A 21,425-nucleotide genomic window follows, 5' to 3' on the forward strand; every position below is an offset into this window, starting at 1 on the left:
GTGGAAAAAAAATTAAACAGGCTAACAGACTAGATCCAAGCTCCTATATGCTATACATGCTCGACCTGTTTAAGACAAAGCTTAGCCTGTTTCCACCCTTATTTATAACTCAATATTTTTTTTATAAGTTGCTTTCTACTTTGTTTTTGGTCATTTTTCTATTATCATTCTTTCACATTCTATTTATTTAAAAAATGCTCAAGCCCATGTGCCTATGTTTTGTTTGCTTTTGAAAACTAGTGAGATGAAGTAGAGTAGCTATAACACTAGTTACTAGCCTATAGGGAAGAGAGAGAATGTGTATGAGATAGTAGAATCTATAAGTTGTAGAAACTCACATGCAACCCTTTTCACTACTTGCCTAAGCTTATATTTTTTGGTTGAAAACAAGAAAGGAAGAAAAAGATAGAGCTAGTTTCATTCCAAACAGCACTGAAGAAATGACTAAAGAAGAAGACTTTAAGCTACTTAAAATCCAGGTCTTTTCTTTCTCCCCTTAATACCTTTCTTTAAGACCCTTTCTTTTATAAGAACAAAGCAAAGTTGTGTGTTGGTCTTTTTCTGAGGAATCTTTTCTGTTTTCTTTTTGTTGTTTGCCTTGTTGTTTCTTCTAATTTTTTCACCTACAGACTTGTGTTCTCAAAGTGAACATTCACTGTGATGGATGTAAACAGAAAGTGAAGAAACTCCTTCAGAGAATTGAAGGTCCTCCTCTCACATTTATTTTCATCTCTCTAGCTTACCTTATCATGTCTTGTCTTTACTGTTCACTCTTTTTGCTCTCACTATACTCACTCTTGTCTACATTATCTTGTTTTTTAAGAGAAAATGTACCTTATAGCAAATATTGGGTAATTTTTTACTAGGTGAAAGTCATAAATGATAAGTATTTGTCTTTAATATATGAACCATACTCAAATTCAGTGTAGTGACATTATTAGTTACTCATAATAAGTAAAGGGTCCCCTTACTAAGTTTTGTGTGTAATCATTGATTAGGCAGGGTATAACGTTCTGTTTTTCATGTCTTAGATGATCATTGTGTATATTATGGTTAATATGTAGTAATTCATATAATGAAACTTCCTCTTATACTATTAGAGGATATAATCATAATTGAAATGCATAATATTTTTTGAGATGCTTTTTATACTGTATTTCCTACAAGGTGGATATAATAATTTTTTGGAGATGACCCTTTAATGTGTACTGTGCTTGCAATTGATTGATATCTTTGACCCTTGTTCAATAGGTGTTTACCAAGTTCAAATAGATGCAGAGCAACAGAAAGTAACAGTTTCAGGATGTGTAGATGCAGCAACTCTGATCAAGAAACTGGCCAGAGCTGGTAAATATGCACAGCTGTGGTCTCAGAAATCATCAAACCAGAACCAAAAGCAGAACAACAACAACAACAACTGTGTTAAAGATGACAACAAGAACAAAGGGCAGAAACAAGGACTTGTTAAGGGGCTTGAAGACTTCAAGAATCAGCAAAAGTTTCCTGCTTTTAGTTCTGAGGAAGATGATGACTTCTACGACTACGATGATGACGAAGACGACGATGACGAAGAGATGAGGTTTATGAGGGAGAGAGTAAATCAGCTTCAGATGCTGAGGCAACAAGCTGTTGATGCAAATAATGCTGCAAAAAATGGTGTTGCTGTTAACAACAATGGTAAGATAAACAATAATGCTGGCAAAAAAGGAGGGCCAAATCAGAATATGGTAATTAAGGACAACACTGGTGGACTTGATCAGAAAACAATTGCTGCTTTGAAAATGAACAATGGTCACTTAGGTGGTGGTGGTGGTGAAGGACTGAACATTGGAGATTCTAAAAGGGCTAATGACATTGGTGTAATGATGAATTTAGCTGGATTTAATGGGAATGGTGCTAATAATGCTGGTAGTGCCACTGTTTTAGGCCCAAATTCCAATGGTTTGGGAGGTTTTTCTGCTCAGTCAAACATGATTCCAGGATCTTCAGCAGTTATTCCAAATGGTGCTTTTGCTGCAACAGGCCAACAATACCCATCATCCCTTCTGATGAACATGAATGGCTTCAATAATCATCCATCTCCATCACCATTAATGATGAATAATATGAACATGCAAGCTAGGCATGCCATGCAGCAACAACCTCAGATGATGTATCACAGGTCCCCTTATATTCCTCCAAATACTGGCTATTACTACAATCACAATCTTAATAATAACCACACCCCTGCAAATTACAACTATGCCACCATGCCTAGTTACCCTGTTGGAGGAGGAGGGAGTGATAACTCTGCAACACATATTTTCAGTGATGACTACACTGGAAGCAGCTGTTCAGTAATGTAACGATAGATTGTAGAGCTAAAAAAGTCAGAAAAAAGCAAAAAGAGACTCTTTTACAAAGCATTGTGTTTGACTTTGAACTCTCTTTTTACCTAAGCTAGTATCTCTTTGACTGTATTAGGGGTGGCTTTTTGTTTTATTTTGATCAATTGTGTTAGTGATGTATTTGTGAGTGAACCTTATCAGTTTACTTCGTAGTAGTTAAGATCATGTTATTATGCCTATATTTTTAATGTGTGTATTCTGTTTTTCTGCAATATATTTTGAGTTAATCCTTACTCCTAAGTTTTCAGGTATATAAAGTATTCATCTTCACTAGTGGATATTAGAAATATGCAATAATGTGGAAGCCAAACTCTAGGGCCTTTCTTGGTATTACTAAGATATTCTCTTACCCTTTTGGGTAAAGACTTAATTTCTCTTAAGGTTTGTAGCTGCCCCTCCTAATAAGTGTTGTTTACAGGAATTGATCATTATTTTTTGGTCACAGAACCACAAATATTGGGTTTTAGGAAAATAAAGAATGGGTTTATATTTATTATATTGGATAGTGGATATTCTCAAAATAGACAAGGTGACATAAGTTACTGTTTTTAACTTTTCTTGCACAAATCATGACAATGTTGTGTGTGGAACAGTTGGGTTGACAATGTACATTGGTTAGAATAATGTAATAGTACCCTTTATGGTGGATACGCACGCGTATGTCACGTGTGTAATACTGCAGTACTGTAACCAATAGGACCACATTGCAACTTGAAATTTTGAAAATAATATATTTACCAGTGGTAGTACAAGTATGCTAATTATACACACATTTGGTGCTGATAGCCAAGCTATTTAGGAAATAGTAGTATATTATTTTTGTCATAAAGCACATGCACTTGTTATGTGTTCAAAGTGCTTATCCATAGAGGAATATGAAGTGAACATTGTAGAGTATTCTAATTTGGAAAAAGGATCTTGAAAGTTGAAGTAGACAATTAGATAAATGCTACAAAAACTAGGGTCGTTGTCTTGGCTTTTATTCATTTATAGTGGTGGAATCGGGCCCGGTGAAGTACTATTTTATAATGGGTCTCACGTGTTTTCATGTTTGTGAGGCTTGAGTATAATATGTAAATTTAATATAGGTCATTTTATAAGGTTTGAATGACTTGTTTACTTAAATTTAAAATATTGGAACAAAATCTTAGAATAGGTTAATGTATGTTAGAAATTATTATATGCTCTTGGACGGAAATGGTTTTACTGAAATGTATTAAGTTTTGTTTAAGTGTTATGTTTGAGTCCCATATGACATAAGTTGTGAGGGCAACACACTTATACATCTACATAACATTAAAATAGTATATATTATATCATATCGTAGAGTTCATTTTTATACATAATACATATAATATTAAGAGAAGTTAGAACTGTGGAGGCAACTACCTACTGTCATCACAAGCTAGGTTCACTACATGTGAATTGTACTATTTATATTACTAAAACAAAAAATAGCAGAAAAGATACACTGACCAACTAAGTATGAAATTATTTCAAAAGATGAACACATGACAGCTAAATAGATTGTAAAAGAAAAATTATTATGTATACACAGACAATGTAAGTGTTTTTTACACTGTCAGTAAATCATCTACTATCTAATGTTAATTATTATTTAACTCTCAAACAAAAGTAATACAAATCAATGATGAATGATGTGTTAATAGTATAAAAAACTTTCCATTTACGGTACATAGTTTTAAGCTATCGTACAAAATATATTTTTGCCCAATCTTTTTGTTGAACATATTAAGCAAGATAAGGTGGTAAACCATATGTGCCGTTTATCCTATTTTCACCTCTATTCATTTACCTAATAGGGGTCAAGTGAATTATTTTTTCAGGACCACATAAGTAAATGAGGAAAAGCATTACCCCTCCTATTCTCTTTAATGAGAGGGGCAAGGTCCAAAGGAACACTATCACTAAATTACATTAAAAGGAAGCTTAATGACATAACTTAGCTCATAATTAAATACAGTGGTCTAACAACACTATTTTTGTAATACTAAGGGTATCCCCACAACAAGTGTTTGATTGCTCCTACCAACAAATATCGCTATCAGGAATCGAACATTGACCTTTTGGTCATTCTAGAAATCTAGCGAGACCTTACACCACTAGATTAACGTTTTGTTGGTCCTCAATTTTAAATTTGATGTAATAATATTGACCCAGAATTATGTTCTTAAAATCAAAACATACAGTCTTTCCAAGCAACTGTGTGCACATGAGGAGTGTAATTTTCAAGATGAGATTTTATACTTTCATTATGAACACTGTTGAGATTTAAATCTCATTATGAGTGAATGAATTTAAAAACTAGCAGTTGAATGCAAGGTTGGCAGGTTGGTTTGTTAATAAAGGAAGGGACAAGCACCATGAGGACCATCCTGTAAGGTAGAACACTAGTACACTACAGCCAAGGCAAGGAGAATCAATTATAAACAAATACAATAGAATGTCTACAAATGTAGTTGCCAGCATATTCAACTATAGGCATTAATCAAAGTAAGTGTAAGATAATGCCCCCACTCACAAACCTTTGTTTCTTACTATTCAAATGTTCATTTGGTTGGCTACACCAATGTAGTCAGGGGTCAAAGGATAATAATCTCATGGGAATTGGGAAGAATACACTTTTTCACTCTCAGTGAAACTGTTCATAACCTCTAAAAAATTGAATATTGGAACTCTAGATAAATATCTCTCTAGTTCAAATTCTTTATTCTTACTCAGGCAAACTATGCTCAGCAGCACATACTACTTCAGCTATGAATTCTACTTGAATTCATTACAGAAATCAAGTCCGTACTTCAAGACTCATAATTGAATAAGCCATGACCAGACATTCCAGAATCAAATTTAAAAAATTTATTCTATTTTCCTTTACTTTATCATTTTCTTCATATAAGAGACAATCAGTTAAAAAATATCACTCAAACTTAAAGGGAAATAAGATAATAAACTTCGTAGAATAGAGATGAAAATGTTTTGTTAGATGAATGAACACACTAGTTAAGATAAGAATAAAAATGAATTCATTGTGGAGAAAATTAGAGTAACTCATTCTAAAAATAATGGTTGAATCGTGTCTGAGTTGGTTTGAACATGTGCAAAGAAGACCAATATAAGCCTTCATAAGGAGAGTAGATCAAATAAAGGTTAGTTCGATACATAGGAAGAGGGAGGCCAAGAAAAATCATAGGCAAAACGATTAAGAAAGAGTTCAAGATTAATGTTTTCACAGTGAAAATGATTTATCGTTCGATCCATATAGTCAAACTCAGCTAGTGGGATTAAGAGTTGATTGTTGTTACAACACTCTAAATTAAAAGAGGAGTGCATCTTTTTCTTTACCTTACAGAGTTGAGAATAAGTGTCTTCAAAAATAGGTGCTGAACAGAGAAAATTGAGTTTTAGGACATCACAAATTGACAATCAATGCTTATATAAAATAAGTATGAATAACAGATTGCAAACAACATGGCTAAAGTATTGTTTTGAAAATTGAAAAAAGTGTGGGTACATGTCATAAGCTTGTGAATGCCACTTGCAGCACTAAAGAAATATCCATATGGGAGTAAAACATAGCTAGAGATATTAAATCCTAATGAAATTTACCTCTACATAACAAAATGCTTGCCTAACCTTACAGAACTCCTTATAGTTCATGAAATTGCTTCTTAGTATAATTGTCAATAATATACTCTCTGGAACTCTCTTAGTAAATTACAAGAGTGGTGGCACTTTTCAAGCCAATAGATTGGCTCAATAAGAAAATATAGTCAAAGAATAAAGGTAAGGCGACAGCATATTGTGGGATTGAGATTATCCACTGTTCTATACTGTTTTTCCTGTATTCTGGATTTGAAGCATTGCCACAGGAGAAAGCCAAGATTCTGTACTGATAGACCACTATTTAAATGATAGCATATCTTTCATAGTACGAGTCAAGATTCTGCAAAGGATATGTTCCCATTTATCTAGATGACAGGATGAGCTAACAAACATGTCAAGAATCATTCAAAAAATAAACAAATGATAAGTCTCATTCAGTCATTCTTATACCAACATGAAAATTTTCTATTCAGTATATCTAGAATTACTTTTGTCCCTCTATTTTTGTTAATTAGCAATGAGGTCCCTGGGATTTGTCCATTTCTGATGTGAATTATATATTATATCGGCAAAACAATACTATAGCCACAATCCATGCTTCTTCATACAACACATACCAGAGGTTTGGAAGTGTACTCGGTCTTTCATAGGCAAAATAAAGGGAACAAAATAAAGGGAACAAAATAAAGGGAACTTAAAGGACTTAAAGGACTAAAATTGCCTTCATAGGCAAAATAAAGGGAACAAAAGTGCTATTTCATTACTTGCATTGAGGCTTTGCTTAGACAAAGACAAGGTTATTGACAATTTATTTGCCAATAACTGGGAGTGCAGATCTAACTCCAGCTTGGATAAAACATGTTAAATTGTCAGTCCTAGGAGAAATCTATCAGGAGATGACACTAAAGTTCCACTACATAGCCAATGCAGAAAATTGATGATCATCACATAAGACAGCAAAACTATCAATTTCTTACCACAACTGCATGATGCATTGGGAGGTTCTGATGCTAAGTTTATTCTGAAACTAAACTCCATACACGCACACATCCATCTTCTCCTGAACTAACCACTCTTTCCTGATCAATAAAAGTCAACCCGTATACCCCACCTAAATGAGCTCCTTTAACGGTTCTGCGGTTTGCTGCTGGCTTTCCAATTTCATATATGATAACACATGTATCAAGCGAACCTGTAGCTACAAGGCTGCTATCAGGTGACCAAGCTAGGCAATTAACACGTGCAGTGTGAAACAACATGTTATTAAGCTTCACCTGAAAGAGAAAAGTTTCGGTCAAATGCCAGCTCAAGAAAGGGGAGGTAGGCGCGGTTATAATGTTCAAAAATTGGAGGGAGGTTCTTGATATTTCACCATAGCTTTGGGGATGTTATTGTAGTCTCCCCTTAAATAAATGAAGAAATGTGGACACTCAAATAAAGTCCATCAGTGCTGCTCATTACAAAGCCAGTTAAAGCAAAAGCATAAAACTAACAAACTTGAAATATAGATTTGCACATCATGATGGCTCATAAAATTCAAATTTGTTATTTCAAGGAGGAAAGCCTGACATATGATAAGCCGAAATAGACAGTCGCAAAAAACTTAAACTTCGTGTAACAATCATTTTGGGCTATAGTTACCTCTTTGGAAGCACGGTCCCACACAACAGCTTCACGGTTCAAATCAGCTGATGCAAACATGGAAACGTCTGGAGAATATCTGATTACACTGATTGCACCACGATGCTTCTCAAGGACACTTTCTTCTGTTACTGTATCTCCTGAGACAGAATATATATGCAACTTACCATCTTGCCCACCTACAATTGCTTCACTGCCATCAGGTGAAATAGCAGATGCAGTCACAACAAAGCCCAGTTGTTTAGTCGAGACAATTTTTGAACCATTAAGTAAGACAATCCCAGATTCAATTGCAATCAGAACAAATTGAGGAGAATTAAGTGCAAGGCTCAAATCCTTAGGCTGACTTCCAACATCAACATGCTCAGCAGGACCAAAATTATCCCCCAGAAGAGGAACTCTGTATACCTTCATTTGATACATTCAAAATTAAAATACTACCAATTGAAGACAATACACATCAACATCAGTGTTTAGAACAAAAATTAAGTCCAACTTTCATTAATTCTTAAGTAGCAAAAGAGATAACAGCACAAACATTTGACTTGTGACAAATTCAAGAGCCAAATGGCAATCTACTACCTTGTCAGATTAACTTATAAAATCAAGAAATCAACATGATTGTTTCAATCAATCTCAAGTTAAAGATCAACGAAATAACTATGAAAGATTTAATTTTACAGTTGGCATCTGGATCATTAGTTAACAGAAGAACTATCAATCTGTTATTTTAGTTCTCTTCATTTATTGCATATATATTCTTTCAGATATAGTATTAAAATCCAAAGAATCAAGGCATTGTATAGGAAATTCTAATTTATAAAAGAATAACTCAGTCATTTTTTTTTTCTCGTTTTCATGATCAAAGTTAGAGCATGAATCAGCCACTGACATACTAATATTGTATTTAATCTGTTTCAAATCTTTTCAACAAAAGAATAGTGTAAAAATCATGATGGTTTAAATAGCTTCCATACTTTGACAGTGTATCAAATTCTTTCTTGGTAGATAGAAACATATCATAATAATTTCTATGTGCTAAGGGAATGTGAACAATATGGGGGAAGTTCGTTTAGCTGAACAACTTGACTAGTGGCAAGACATTCAGTAAAGAATTCATCTCAAAGAGATGTGAGATACAAACAGTAGTTTAAAACATTACCAACCGTGTGTGATAAACTTGCCCAGAAAAGAATAATTTCCCATATCTGTAAATATTTCCATCTTATAAATGGCCAATAAGAAAATGAAATGGATTTCTCATAGACTATTTAAGAAAGATACAATTCCCATATTTCTATATTCATTATTCAATTTGAAAGCCAACATCATGAGTTGATAATGATGATTGAAATTTTACCATCTAATGCATGTAGAACCTACAGTGAAATGCACTAGAGTTAGACTCACAGCACACTTGAACATTTCAAACTCTAATACTGGAAGCAACGTATGTGATTTTGCATGTACTTTCAGGATTTCATAAACAAGAAAGGTTTCATGGTTTGGCTCCTATGCAATCAGAAATGTTTAATACATACGCCAAAAATTAAACTACTTCAGTAATCAGTGACCTTTGACATCATTGGTGGAGCTCTAGTGTTTCATATGACCATCAATGAGGAAACATGTGGGCTGAAGATGTATCTACATGTTATTTTCTAGGAATACAAAATCAAAGAAACCTTATGATATGGAACATTGTCTATTAGTTACCTTGTTGTCAAATCCAGCAGTGATAATTTCCTCCTCGCCAGCTGCTAACAGTTTAATTAATCCAAATTGTTTTGTCTCCTCATACTTACCACCGTACCCAATGCCTGGAATCCATCTAATGATCACTCCATCATAGCTGCTGGACAAAAGCATCTTTTCACTTCGGCTGAGCAGAGTCAAGACCGTGACATTTTTCATATGACCAGATAATGACAACGGGCTTTTATCTAAATCCTTAGCAGAATACAAATAAATAGTGCCACCAAGAGAGACAGTAAGAAGATGATCATTCAGCCAGAGACAACCAACAAGCATGTCTTCCACCCCACTTGATTCAGTACAAGCCAAAGTCTTATTTACTGTGCCACTACCATCCTCAAGAATGTCCCAGACTTTTGCAGACTTGTCAGCAGACACAGTAAGTACCTGTAATTGATTGATATGTACTTTAACTAGAATGTAAATAGCAACCCCAAACATTGAAAGGAGCAAAACTGCAAAAGTAAGATCAAAATATTTTCCTCCTTACTACGAGATTGGTAATTAATTACTTGTAGGTCATAAGATACATGTATTACAAATAAATATCATCCATCTGTCATCATTGTAATACATTCGACAAATATATTGATTACAGTCTAAACAATGATTTACATGCACAAAAGTTGCCTTCTTGAAACAATAGTAGACTACAAGTCTACAACACTCCGGCAACAACAACAACAACAACCAAGAGGTCATGGGTAAGGCTGCTTGCCTTGTGACCTAGAGGTTTTGGATTCAAATCTTAGAAACAACCTCTTCGCTTGCGAGAGTAAGAGTGTGCATATCTACCCTCTCCATGCCTCACTAGGTGGGAGTCTCATGCACTGGGCCACCCTACAATATTCTGGTTGAGAAAGATTTTCTTAAATCAAGTAAAGTTGAAACAGTAAGATTCAAACACAAATAAAAGCTCACCTGTTTACTGTCAGGACTCCAACTAACAGCATATATGCTGCCCTTGTGACCATCCTCTGCAGACAACTCTCCAAGTTTGCTCCCTGCCTTTCCATCATATATAATACCCTTCCTATCTGAGCTAACAGTGATAAATTTGCTCCCATCAGGAGAAAATCTAACACAATTGACGAAATTCGAATGGTCCCTGCAGATACACAATGTCTTCTATGACAACTTGAATAAGGAAATGAAAACCTTTCAACCAAAACATTTATTACAAGCTAAAACTCTCCCCAATCTCAAATGTAAGGAATATACACTTTTTCTAATTATAATGCTATGATATAATAATCTTGAACATACATATAAAACCATAATGAAATTACCTTTATCCAGACTACAGTATCTTTCTAAATTCCATCTATATCATATAGAAATGACATAAATGATTCCTTCCTGCAGATATGTAAGATCTTATGCAGCATCAGGAATTATGGTATGAAAGCAATACCACTCTGATACTTGGCATTTATTTCGAGAGGAGATCATGTCTTATGTATTTAATTTCTTGATATTTCTAATTCCTAATAAAAGACACGCTAACGTAATATCTCCTATTATTTTCTACTACATTCGTTTTGGTGTTCTTATGTTGTCTGGAGAGAGAGAGAGAGAGAGAGAGAGAGAGAGTCTTGAGAAGAAAATTTAAGCAAGATAAATTATACATTTACCAGATGCCATCTCTTACAGAATGCCCCTTTCAGAGGAAATGATGATACACTACCCTCTTAAAAATAAGAGAAGGGAATATAAACATGAAAAAGAAAGGAGAAGCTCATAGATAATTTGAAGTATTAATCCACTATTAGATCAAACATCAGAGAAACAAGTCTGCATTCCCATATAATAATACTTGCCTGATGGACATGCTGAACTTGAATGGTGGACCTTCATAAAAATTGGCTAAAAAGTCTTCTCCACATGTGACAATGCGGAAAGGCCTTGTTGGTTTGAATGCACAACTTAAAACCCGTCGAGAATGGCCATCAAAATCACCAACTGTGGAACCTGAATCCCACCTTCAATCGCAAAAAATATGAAAGATGAGAAAAGGGGTGATGTGGTGAAAATATGAGGGCACAAGTGCACATGAATGCAAATTGTTAATTCTTCTACCCAATACAAGAGGAGTAAGCTAATTCAATTCAAGTATTTAGAATTGATGTCCTTACACAACTTTAGAATTAAGTCATACCTGGAATTAACTACATGGTATATACAAATTCAAATAAGTAAATATCATTTCAGAGTTATGAAGTTAGATACTAGTATGTTAAATGCTCACAATATACTCTTTAATGTATTCATTTTAATACACTCTTTTTTATTAGATAGATGTTATGTCAAACCAACTAAATCACATGATTTCTTTCTCTTTCTAGTTAGTGAATCTCACATAAATCCATCCAATAACAGAGAACGTGTTATGGGGTATATTGCTAGAACTGTGTTCTAGTTACCTCCCTTCAAAGCAAGTTCATAGCAAAAAAGATTTAATATTTTAAATGCTATGCAAGTTTAGTCGCAATTAGGTAGTGGAGGCCTTAGATACTTTGTGGGAAAATAGAGAGCTCAGAGTCCAGTGCCAGTTTTGTCACAAGCTTGTGGAAGTAGTTTTATTTAAAAGTGATATATTATACACGTGCGTGTTTAATTACACACATACATGATACACACACTTCACTAGCATTGCTCATTCCTATCCATAAAGTTTTTGATGCCTGGGAGGTGAACTTAGCTCAACTTACCACTGTCACATCACATGCAGCAAGTGCTTTTATTACAAACTACCATTAGTAAACTGCACTTTCTTTATAAAAAAAATTGCACGTGGGTTATAATATTTATTAACAGTTTTGACAAAATAATTATTAGAATAGTTGGACATAATTTCACTTAAAAAATAGCTCTTAAGAGAGGATTGCTCTATTGATGGAAGACTTCAATACTTTAACAAACCTGCTTGTGTCAAAATCTTAATATATAAAAACATAGTTACATAATTATCTCATTTACTCGACTTACACAATACCAAATCCAGCATAATGCATATCACATACCAAGTTCGTCATAAACAATGTCTTGTGTAAAAAGTGACAAACAGCATATCCAAGTAAATCAAGTACCAAGGGACTATGTGTAAAACATGAAATTTGCAGGACTAAACATTTGTAAGTCAAATATCATCACAGACTATCAACTTATTATAAGAAAAAATGATCAAATTATGATCAAATTATAATGTTAAAATCCTCAAATTGAACCATTAAAAAATTGCATGGAAAGTGCAGTTAGAATAAATTGAATAGAACATGATTGAAAAATAGTAATTAATAAGATTATAGAGAATGAAAAGAGAGATATTTACATAAAAGCGCGAACAAGTGATTTGCCCTTTCCATCACCACATGCAACTATCCTCATCCCATCTTGTGACCACTGAAGATCATCGATCCGACCCGATAGGACACGAAACTCATTCTTCAGAACGTAATCATTGTGGGTCCCCCAAATACGTACGGTACCAGACACGTCAGCGGAGGCGATCCACTCGCCGTTCGGCGAGTAACGAGCCACCGTCACAGGATAGGCATGCTCGCCGTAGACGGAGACCTGAAGAGGGTTGTCGAGATTGCGGATGATGACTGATCGAGCGGTGCAGTAGAGAATGTTGTTGGATTTGGAGTCGCCGGAGATGAGGATGCCGCGGCCACGTTCGGTGGTGGGTACACAAGCGTAGGTCTCTGATAACGTTGCCATTGTTGATTTGGTGTTGTGTGATGAGTGGCCATTGTGATGTGAGTTATAGAGGGAGAGAAAGAGAGAGAGTGTGTGTCCGAGAATGGAGGAAGGAATTTTGAACAAGTTGGCGGGTAATGAAACGGGTTATGTGGGAAAGTTCGGGTCTCAAATGACTGATTTTCCATCAATGGTAAATTAAGTAGTGTATTTATAATTTCCTTAGTCTTCTTTTGCACGGATGAAGATCACTTGTTCTAAACAGTGTTTTATCTCTCTCAAGCTAATCAGACTATTCTATTTTATTACTTTTTACTTTAAATTTTTTATTTTATCTACGTGTTAATATATAATTAGTTTGAACAGATAATTAGACACCATTTGAAAAGGTGGTCCATTTTTTTTTACCGAAAGGATGGAGTCTTGATTTGCATATGGGAAAGAGCACTGGTAGACATTTTGATGATAAGTTCATATAAGTAGAAATGAGATCTTCTATACCATTTTCATATTTTCTATGTAATTTTCTTATGCTCAACATATTACCAATAATAGAATTTTGACAAATATATATCAAATAAATATTAAATTATTTTTAAGTTAATAATATTATATATGATAGTATTTGATTGATTAGGAGTAGAGAGATAAAGTTATTTTGATATGAATGATTTGTATTTTTTGACAAACATATATCAAATAAATATTAAATTATATTTTAAGTTAACAACATTACATATTGTAGTATTTGATTCATTGGTAATAGAAATATGAAATTATTTTGGCATAAATGATTTGTATTCATATAAGTGATCTAAAAAGACATTTAGATTATGAAATCAATATAAGTGAATATGTGCAGAAAAGTTTGAATGAGATATAACAATGTGCAAGTGTAAATAACTATTACTTATAGAAGATCTCTCTTATTTATAAAGAGCTTGAGTGAGGTATGGTCTATAATGAATATTTTAATCATGATGAGTTGTCAAACATGTCTTTGTCTAGACTAATGGAAGCTATTTATGAGGATATGGTCATTGTCAGCCTGCGTAAATACGTGATAGAGCGGCTCGTTATGATTAAGAAACTCATTCTAGATTATAACTCACTCTAAATCTTGATAAATAAAAAGACCCATCATATGGAAGACTTACATATACTCATACACTTTTATACTCTTGCTCTATATTTAGTGAGAGTGCCTTGTCAAAATCCACATGGGTTGAAGATCAACTCTTACATAGATCAAGACTCTAACTTAACACTTCATATATATGCCAAGTTAATTAAATTTTCTTTATAAAAAATATCAATAGACGGTAACAAATCCAATTGACCCTTTTTATAAAGGGGTTAAAACTAACTCGGTGTAATTTTAATTCTTATGACTAATTTTGCTTTTATAAAAAAGTATCAACATAAAACATAAAAAGTCCATCGTACCAAATTGAATTATGTCATTGTCAAACGATCTCCAATATCCTATATTAAAGTCAACGCGAAATAGAGATTTTGAAGCTTGAGCCAAAATTGTATTCAGGGCATAGTGCAATGCAATAAATCATTTCTTAATTTTATGTTGTGTTTTTTAAGCTTTTTATCGTTTAATTTTTTTTAATACTCAAACAATTCTATCAATAATTTACCACCTCATAAGTGATAATGATCAAATTTGTTACGAGTCTAATTTTTTTTGGCCTTAGATCATCATCGAGCCCTAAGCGATCGCCTTAATTAGATAAGGTTCATATTGAATGTGTAATTATGTATAACTAATTTTGGAAATGTTATTACTTACTGGATAAGGCATTGTGTTAAATCAGTATTAAAAGGCAAAAAAATAAAATGCACCACCAAATTCAATCCAAACAACTATTTTTAAGAGCCATTGTATTAGATTTTCTGACCAATTATAAACAGCAACACATATAGTGATACATTATTTTCAGACAGAAAATGTCATCTTTATGATGATCATAGGATGAAACCTTCCAAAAATAAAATTTGATATCATAACCAATTAAGTAAGAACATAATATCTATATATTACTATAATAAAGATTTATATACACTTAGTATATTATCCACCATATTCATTTATATTAATTTAAAAAAAATTATAATAATCATAAATAATATAATAACAATCTATAAAATCTATAAAAAATTATGTTGTTTCTCATACATTTTTTTACTAAGAGTAGAAATAAAGAGAGAAAAGAAATGAGTTACTTGTGAATTCTAAATTTTGGGGCACTCACCTAATAATAAACACAAGTACTTTCTCCAACGGAAGTCCTAAAAACATTGCCATGCATGGCTTGTACGACCTCCTATTTCAACTCACTTCCCATTTTTTGAACCACTCCCAATTCTTCTCTTTTCTCCTCCGTTCCTTATTCTTCTCTTTTCTCCTACGTTCCTTATTCTTCTCCACCCTATCTTTTCACCCTTTATATAACCCTCCTTCCCATTCCTTCTCTCAACAGTTGAGAAGAAAGCCAAAACAACCATGGCTCTTTTCCAAACTCTACGTTTCTCTCTCACCCTCATGCTTTCTCTCATCTTTCTATCTCTAGCTTTTGCTCTCGACATGTCCATCATTGACTACGATGCAAGGGTCACAGATACCCACCTTAGGAACATGTACGAGACGTGGCTTGTGAAGCATGGCAAGGCCTATAATGGGTTGGGTGAGAAAGAACGTAGGTTTGATATTTTTAAGGATAATGTTCAGTTCGTCGACGAGCATAACACGGCGACGAACCGAACGTATAAGTTGGGGTTGAATAAGTTTGCTGATCTCACCAATGAGGAGTATAGGAAGATGTATTTAGGTACGAGGAAGCGTTCATCAGAAGGGTTGTTGTCTGGGACAAAGAAGAGTGGTCGCTATGCTTTTAAGGTTGGTGAGGAGTTACCTGATTCTGTGGATTGGAGGGAGAAAGGTGCAGTTTCTCCTGTTAAAGATCAAGGCCAATGTGGTTAGTTTTCTTTTTTGGAATTTATACTTGTTTTGTTGTGCATGTAGAGGAGAATAATAGAGCTTTTTTTTTGTTGCTATCGTTGTTAATTGAGGAAAAACTAATAATGTAGAGTTCATGTCATTATTAGATTTTTTGGGAAGTATTTGAAGCTAAAAAATTTAATTTGATGCAGTGGAATCAAACCAAACATAGATGTAATATAGAAGAAATTTTCATATTGATGAATGAAATACATGAATAGAATGAGAGCTGAAGAAATCATGACATACCCTCCTTTGATACTCTTTATATAACACATGCCATCTTTTCTTTTATGAAAAGAGATGAAAATATGTCATAAATAGGGTCTGATTCAAAGGGGTCAGTCATAGATGATTAGATGTTAGCACCTTTCTAAATATATATATTAAAATAATTATATATACATTTAATGTTTTTATAAGAAAATATGTTATATATATGTAAAACTATGATGTAATGCACAAGATGAAATTCATGATATGAGTTGTTTTTTTCTTCTGATTGCCTTGAATTGTCTCTGATTTATGAAGGGAGTTGCTGGGCATTCTCCACGGTTGCTGCTGTGGAAGGTATCAATCAAATTGTAACTGGGGACATGATCACCCTATCCGAGCAAGAGTTGGTAGATTGTGACAAAAACTATAACATGGGATGCAATGGAGGTCTCATGGACTATGCATTTGAGTTTATCGTCAAGAACGGTGGCATTGATACCGAAGAAGATTACCCATACAGTGCTCGTGATCGTTCATGTGATCCTAGCCGGGTATGTGCCATGACACACTTTTTGGGACAGTAGATCCTATTGCATGTGCCCCATCCTTTGAGCTTTTCTTTGAGTTTATGTACTTCACTCCTTAAGATAAATATCTTAATCTAATTATCTGCCTCTTGTTTTCTCAGAGAAATACTAAGGTTGTTAGCATTGATGGATATGAAGATGTTCCACAAAATGATGAGCAATCCTTGAAGAAGGCTGTTTCATACCAACCAGTTAGTGTTGCCATTGAAGCTGGTGGCAGGGCATTTCAACTTTATCAATCGGTATTATATCTATTTATCTCACATACCTTTACCTTTTTTCTAATAATGATTGTCAAATATTAACCACCTTAGCTAATTTATGTGATAAGTTATTGTTCCACTTATTTGTTTTGGTGGGACAAAATTTTCTAAGATAAACAATTCAAACATCTTAATTAATGATAAGAATTGGTGAGCCAAATTGTCTGAATGATCAATCAAGGCTTAAATTGCGGTTAGGGTCGAGTACAAAAACCTTGTTATTGCGGACAATTATGGAAAATATGGTCAATGTGACAACCACGTGAATGACCCAACTGAGGAATTTTCCAGACAACCTTAATTTTCGATATGTGATGTTTGAAGGTGTTGATCTCGAATGATTGATTCTCAAATATTTCTAACTTCCAATATTGTTTTTTGATGCAGGGTGTTTTTACTGGCATATGTGGCACAGAACTAGACCATGGTGTTGCCGTAGTTGGATATGGAACTGAGGATGATAAGGATTATTGGTTAGTGAGGAACTCTTGGGGACCAGGATGGGGTGAGAATGGTTACATTAAGCTAGAGCGTAATATAAACTCAACTAATACCGGTAAGTGTGGGGTTGCAATGGAACCATCCTACCCTACAAAGAATGGTGTGAACCCTCCAAAGCCTGCTCCTTCTCCTCCAACTCCTGTTGCTCCTTCTTCAAACGTGTGTGATGAATACTACTCGTGCTCCACCGGAACCACCTGTTGCTGCATGTTTCAGTATGAAAGCTTCTGCTTCGGGTGGGGATGCTGCCCTGTTGAGGCTGCAACTTGCTGTGATGACCGCTCTAGCTGCTGTCCTCCTGAATACCCTGTCTGTGATGTTAATGGTGGAACTTGCCTCTTGGTAATTATCATTTTCCCTCCATCAGTTTTTGCTTTAAGTTATATCACTCTTTTGTGACTTTTTGGTAGTGTTTGGCATGCAAATATGAATAGGATGGAGCATAATGTTCTATTCTATTTACTTTGGTCTTACATCTTTGTTCCATCTTATTCTAACACATGCAAAATATAGATTTCTTCATATAGAAAGAATTTTCTTTTTAGAACTGCAATGAGTAGTGCCTAGATGATTAGGACTTATGTGCAAAAGTTGTGTGACAAAAAGGTGGTGGGATGAACATTTTGCTAAGTTAATATCAATCTATTGTGACTTTTTATGTGTTTGTGCTAATGATGTAATGTTCCTCCATGCAACAGAGCAAAGAAAATCCATTTGGAATCAAAGCTTTGAGAAGAACACCTGCTACAAGTACATTGACCCAAAGGAAAGCTGGCATGAAAACTAAGCTTGTATGAAAATCTATGGAAGCAGTAGTGCTGTAGGCTCAACAATCTCTATTTTCATTAGTATCTCGAATTCGAATTATTTGAGAGAAAACATGCACCTAGGCATCTTCATGAATTATGTGTTGGTTTTGGCCTCCATTTAATAAGTTGATGATACTTTAATGTGCATTTACATTTCCAAGCTAATGATGTAAATAGCTCAGGAGTCAAGAAGTTGTTGCTTTTAATCTATTGATTGTATACATCTACAAGTTGCTGAATTTCTTCGAGTCTCTTACATTTTCATTAACGGTTTCAGAATATGGAATGTTTCTTGTACCATCTATAATGATAATTTCATGAGAACTTTTAGCTTTACAAGGGTATTGGTATTTATTTTGTGTTGCAGCCTTCAAAGTTATCACAAACATGTGAAATGTTCATATAACAAAAATTCTAAACGAGTTTATTTTACATGTTACTTGTTACATAACTTTCAAGTTCTTCTATCCTATTGCTGCATATATTTTTTTCTCTTTTTAAATACCAAAAATAAATATTCTATTATCTATGTTTGTAAAGTTGTGCAACCATTCTTTGGACTCTACTTCTAAAAGAATTTAATTAAAGGTCAAAACTCTTGTAACCTATGTTGATAGTTCTTATACTCAGGACTTTATTTAAGGAAACTACACACCTTTTTTAAGGATCACCATGTTACTTACACAAGTTTGTTCAATTTTATTGTCTGATTAAATACTAGTACAATTTGTAATTAAACGATACTAAGGTAAAATTCCTTAGTCTGAAAAAAAAATTGAAATCTTATCCTAAGATTTGACAATTAATTTCCTTGAAAAACATTGCTAAAACTGTAAAACCAATCATGCACTAGTTTGATCACCGGTACTAAGGTAGAATCGAGTACACTGTATCACCCCACGGCACGCTACAACCGTCAGATCAATAATCTCTGAACTGATCCACGGTTCATAGTTCATACATTTGAATCACGTTACAAAATTCAACGATTCCGTTCGTTCTTTTTCTCCACGAGAATCGAAGCCCTAATCAGCTCCTTCACTTGCTCCATTTGGCATCTCCATCTTCTGATTTCACTTTTGGTAAGATAAGCTCCTTCCTTCAGATCTGAAATTCCTCGTTTTCTCTTTCTGATTTCCCCCCAATGTTGAATTGATTTTATATTTCCTATTATGCTAAAATTTTTAATAGTTTATGCGCTTATTTTAAAATTTTCATGGTTTACTTTAGTTGGAAAGTGGAAATCATGATGGTTCAATTAACCGAAATCATTGTCCTAATTTGTATTTATCTGAGATTCTTATAATCTGGGGCAAGACTTACTATAAAATGAATGAGCTAAATGTGAAAAAAATTGTACTGGTTTTCCTGTAGACAAAACTGTTACGAAAGATTTAGATATCATTATTTATGGCAGAGCATTATGAAGTCGTTCGATTCAGACTTGGTGGTTGGTGTTGATGTTGTTTCCTGTATTCTACTAATATTTTGTATGTTTATTTGTAAAGATACTGTAGGGCTACTTAATGATAGGATATCCAACATCTGCATAAGCTGCTATTGATACCTTTTTTGAATCAAATGGAGTCAGTGCCCTCTGATGTATCTACTTCACCTCCTGTTAAAGACACTGGAGGACAGGCTTCTGCTGCTGTAGTCTCCGGGCAAGATAGTACTGCATACAAGGTACCATCTAGGGTGTCTCCCACTGTCATATCATCTTGGGCCAAAAACTTGAAAGTTTCTCAGTCATTTTCTGGCTCCCAAGATGACTCGTCAAGTGGCAATGCTGGGAAATCGGCTTTTTCACGCATAACTAGTAATATAGGGCTGCGGCTGTCTCCGAAATCTCCTCCTGCGGCAGATGACAGTTCCAGTGAAACAGCTGGCCAATCTAACTTGTTTGGAAGTATTACAAAAGGCCTGGTTGACACTTCTAAGAATGCAGTGAAAGCTGTGCAGGTTAAGGCACGACATGTTGTTTCTCAGAACAAACGCAGATACCAGGTGTTATTCTTGTTCACTCTAATTTACTCTGTTTATATTTGTAAAGCTGTTGATCATGAACTGCGACTCAATTTAACAATTTATTATTTCTTCTATTAAGATGCTTGCTTTAATTGCTGGTTCTCTGTAGCTTTGTCTTCCTTTACAAGAGAGTGAAGCTTATCTTTGGAGTATATTTATAGATTTCTTTTCTGATGTAATTAGTATTTTCTAATGCATATGCAAAATTAGATTAAACCGTGGTTTTTGTTGTTTGGTTCTATAGCTGGCATTAAAATTATAAAGCCATGAAGGTTGTAGACATATGCCTACTCTGTTTTAAAACATGCCTATTTAGTGTTCTGCATTCAGTTGAGAAAATCTGTTAGAACTTAGAACTTTATCATAGAACTGTATTTGTGATTCTCAGATTGTGTGTAGACTGAGTTAGATTTTTGCATCTCTTTGTTTCATATTGGTGTATGTTCACTTTTCGTAGAACCTTTTGGCTGAATATGTCTTGTAGTCCACTTTTATGCCTGTTTTTTTCTTTTCAGGAAGGAGGTTTTGATTTAGATTTGACATATATCACAGAAAACATCATTGCTATGGGGTTCCCTGCTGGCGACATGAGCTCTGGGTTTTTTGGTTACGTCGAAGTGAGTTATTGAATTCTAGATTCAGTTTGTTGTGGTTGCTATTTTCATCTAAAGCACCAATATTCTGACCATTAAATATGCAATGCAGGGATTTTACAGAAATCATATGGAAGAAGTGATTAAGTTTTTTGAGACTCACCACAAGGTAGTAACACATACACTGACACATGAGATAACAAGTAGTTATGCTTTTTAACTTTCATTTAATGCTGTATGTAAAGTATTTATTGTTTTTATATTGAATATTTGTTTGAATCGGCCTCTTGGAAGTGAATGCTTCCCATG

General features: G+C 34.2%; 4 protein-coding genes across 9 annotated transcripts in view; 3 read left to right on the top strand and 1 right to left on the bottom strand.

The window, feature by feature from the left end:
• Positions 224–2,599, top strand: LOC109346388 (heavy metal-associated isoprenylated plant protein 37-like). Its single transcript, XM_019585920.1, has 3 exons — positions 224–479; positions 630–705; positions 1,252–2,599. Exons 1-3 carry the CDS (start codon positions 441–443, stop codon positions 2,343–2,345), a joined length of 1,209 nt encoding a protein of 402 aa, XP_019441465.1. The 5' UTR covers positions 224–440; the 3' UTR covers positions 2,346–2,599.
• LOC109346389 (actin-interacting protein 1-2-like) lies at positions 5,726–13,155 on the bottom strand. 4 transcript variants are annotated; one of them, XM_019585924.1, is made up of 7 exons: positions 12,739–13,155; positions 11,228–11,389; positions 10,329–10,515; positions 9,369–9,794; positions 7,653–8,060; positions 6,989–7,285; positions 5,726–5,788 (listed from the first exon to the last, which is right to left on the bottom strand). In XM_019585924.1, exons 1-6 carry the CDS (start codon positions 13,128–13,130, stop codon positions 7,028–7,030), a joined length of 1,833 nt encoding a protein of 610 aa, XP_019441469.1. In that variant the 5' UTR covers positions 13,131–13,155; the 3' UTR covers positions 5,726–5,788; positions 6,989–7,027. The 4 variants fall into 4 exon arrangements, with proteins under 4 accessions (XP_019441469.1, XP_019441467.1, XP_019441468.1 ...); XM_019585922.1 differs by lacking the exon at positions 5,726–5,788 and adding an exon at positions 5,869–6,292; XM_019585923.1 differs by lacking the exon at positions 5,726–5,788 and adding an exon at positions 5,869–6,297.
• On the top strand, positions 15,582–18,759 carry LOC109346390 (probable cysteine protease RD21B). The gene is made up of 5 exons (XM_019585925.1): positions 15,582–16,096; positions 16,651–16,886; positions 17,024–17,164; positions 17,573–18,028; positions 18,385–18,759. Exons 1-5 carry the CDS (start codon positions 15,625–15,627, stop codon positions 18,481–18,483), a joined length of 1,404 nt encoding a protein of 467 aa, XP_019441470.1. The 5' UTR covers positions 15,582–15,624; the 3' UTR covers positions 18,484–18,759.
• LOC109346392 (phosphatidylinositol 3,4,5-trisphosphate 3-phosphatase and protein-tyrosine-phosphatase PTEN2A-like) overlaps positions 19,348–21,425 on the top strand; it is a 5,562-nt gene continuing 3,484 nt past the window's right edge. The window contains exons 1-4 of one of the 3 annotated variants that reach the window (XM_019585928.1): positions 19,348–19,577; positions 20,004–20,502; positions 21,039–21,140; positions 21,229–21,285. In XM_019585928.1, the coding sequence (XP_019441473.1) occupies positions 20,077–20,502; positions 21,039–21,140; positions 21,229–21,285 (585 nt within the window). In that variant the 5' untranslated portion in view covers positions 19,348–19,577; positions 20,004–20,076. The remainder of the gene's footprint in view (positions 19,578–20,003; positions 20,503–21,038; positions 21,141–21,228; positions 21,286–21,425) is intronic. The other 2 variants (XM_019585927.1, XM_019585926.1) reach the window with 2 other exon arrangements.

The sequence above is a fragment of the Lupinus angustifolius genome, chromosome LG04 (assembly GCF_001865875.1).
Source record: "Lupinus angustifolius cultivar Tanjil chromosome LG04, LupAngTanjil_v1.0, whole genome shotgun sequence".
Taxonomy (NCBI): domain Eukaryota; kingdom Viridiplantae; phylum Streptophyta; class Magnoliopsida; order Fabales; family Fabaceae; genus Lupinus; species Lupinus angustifolius.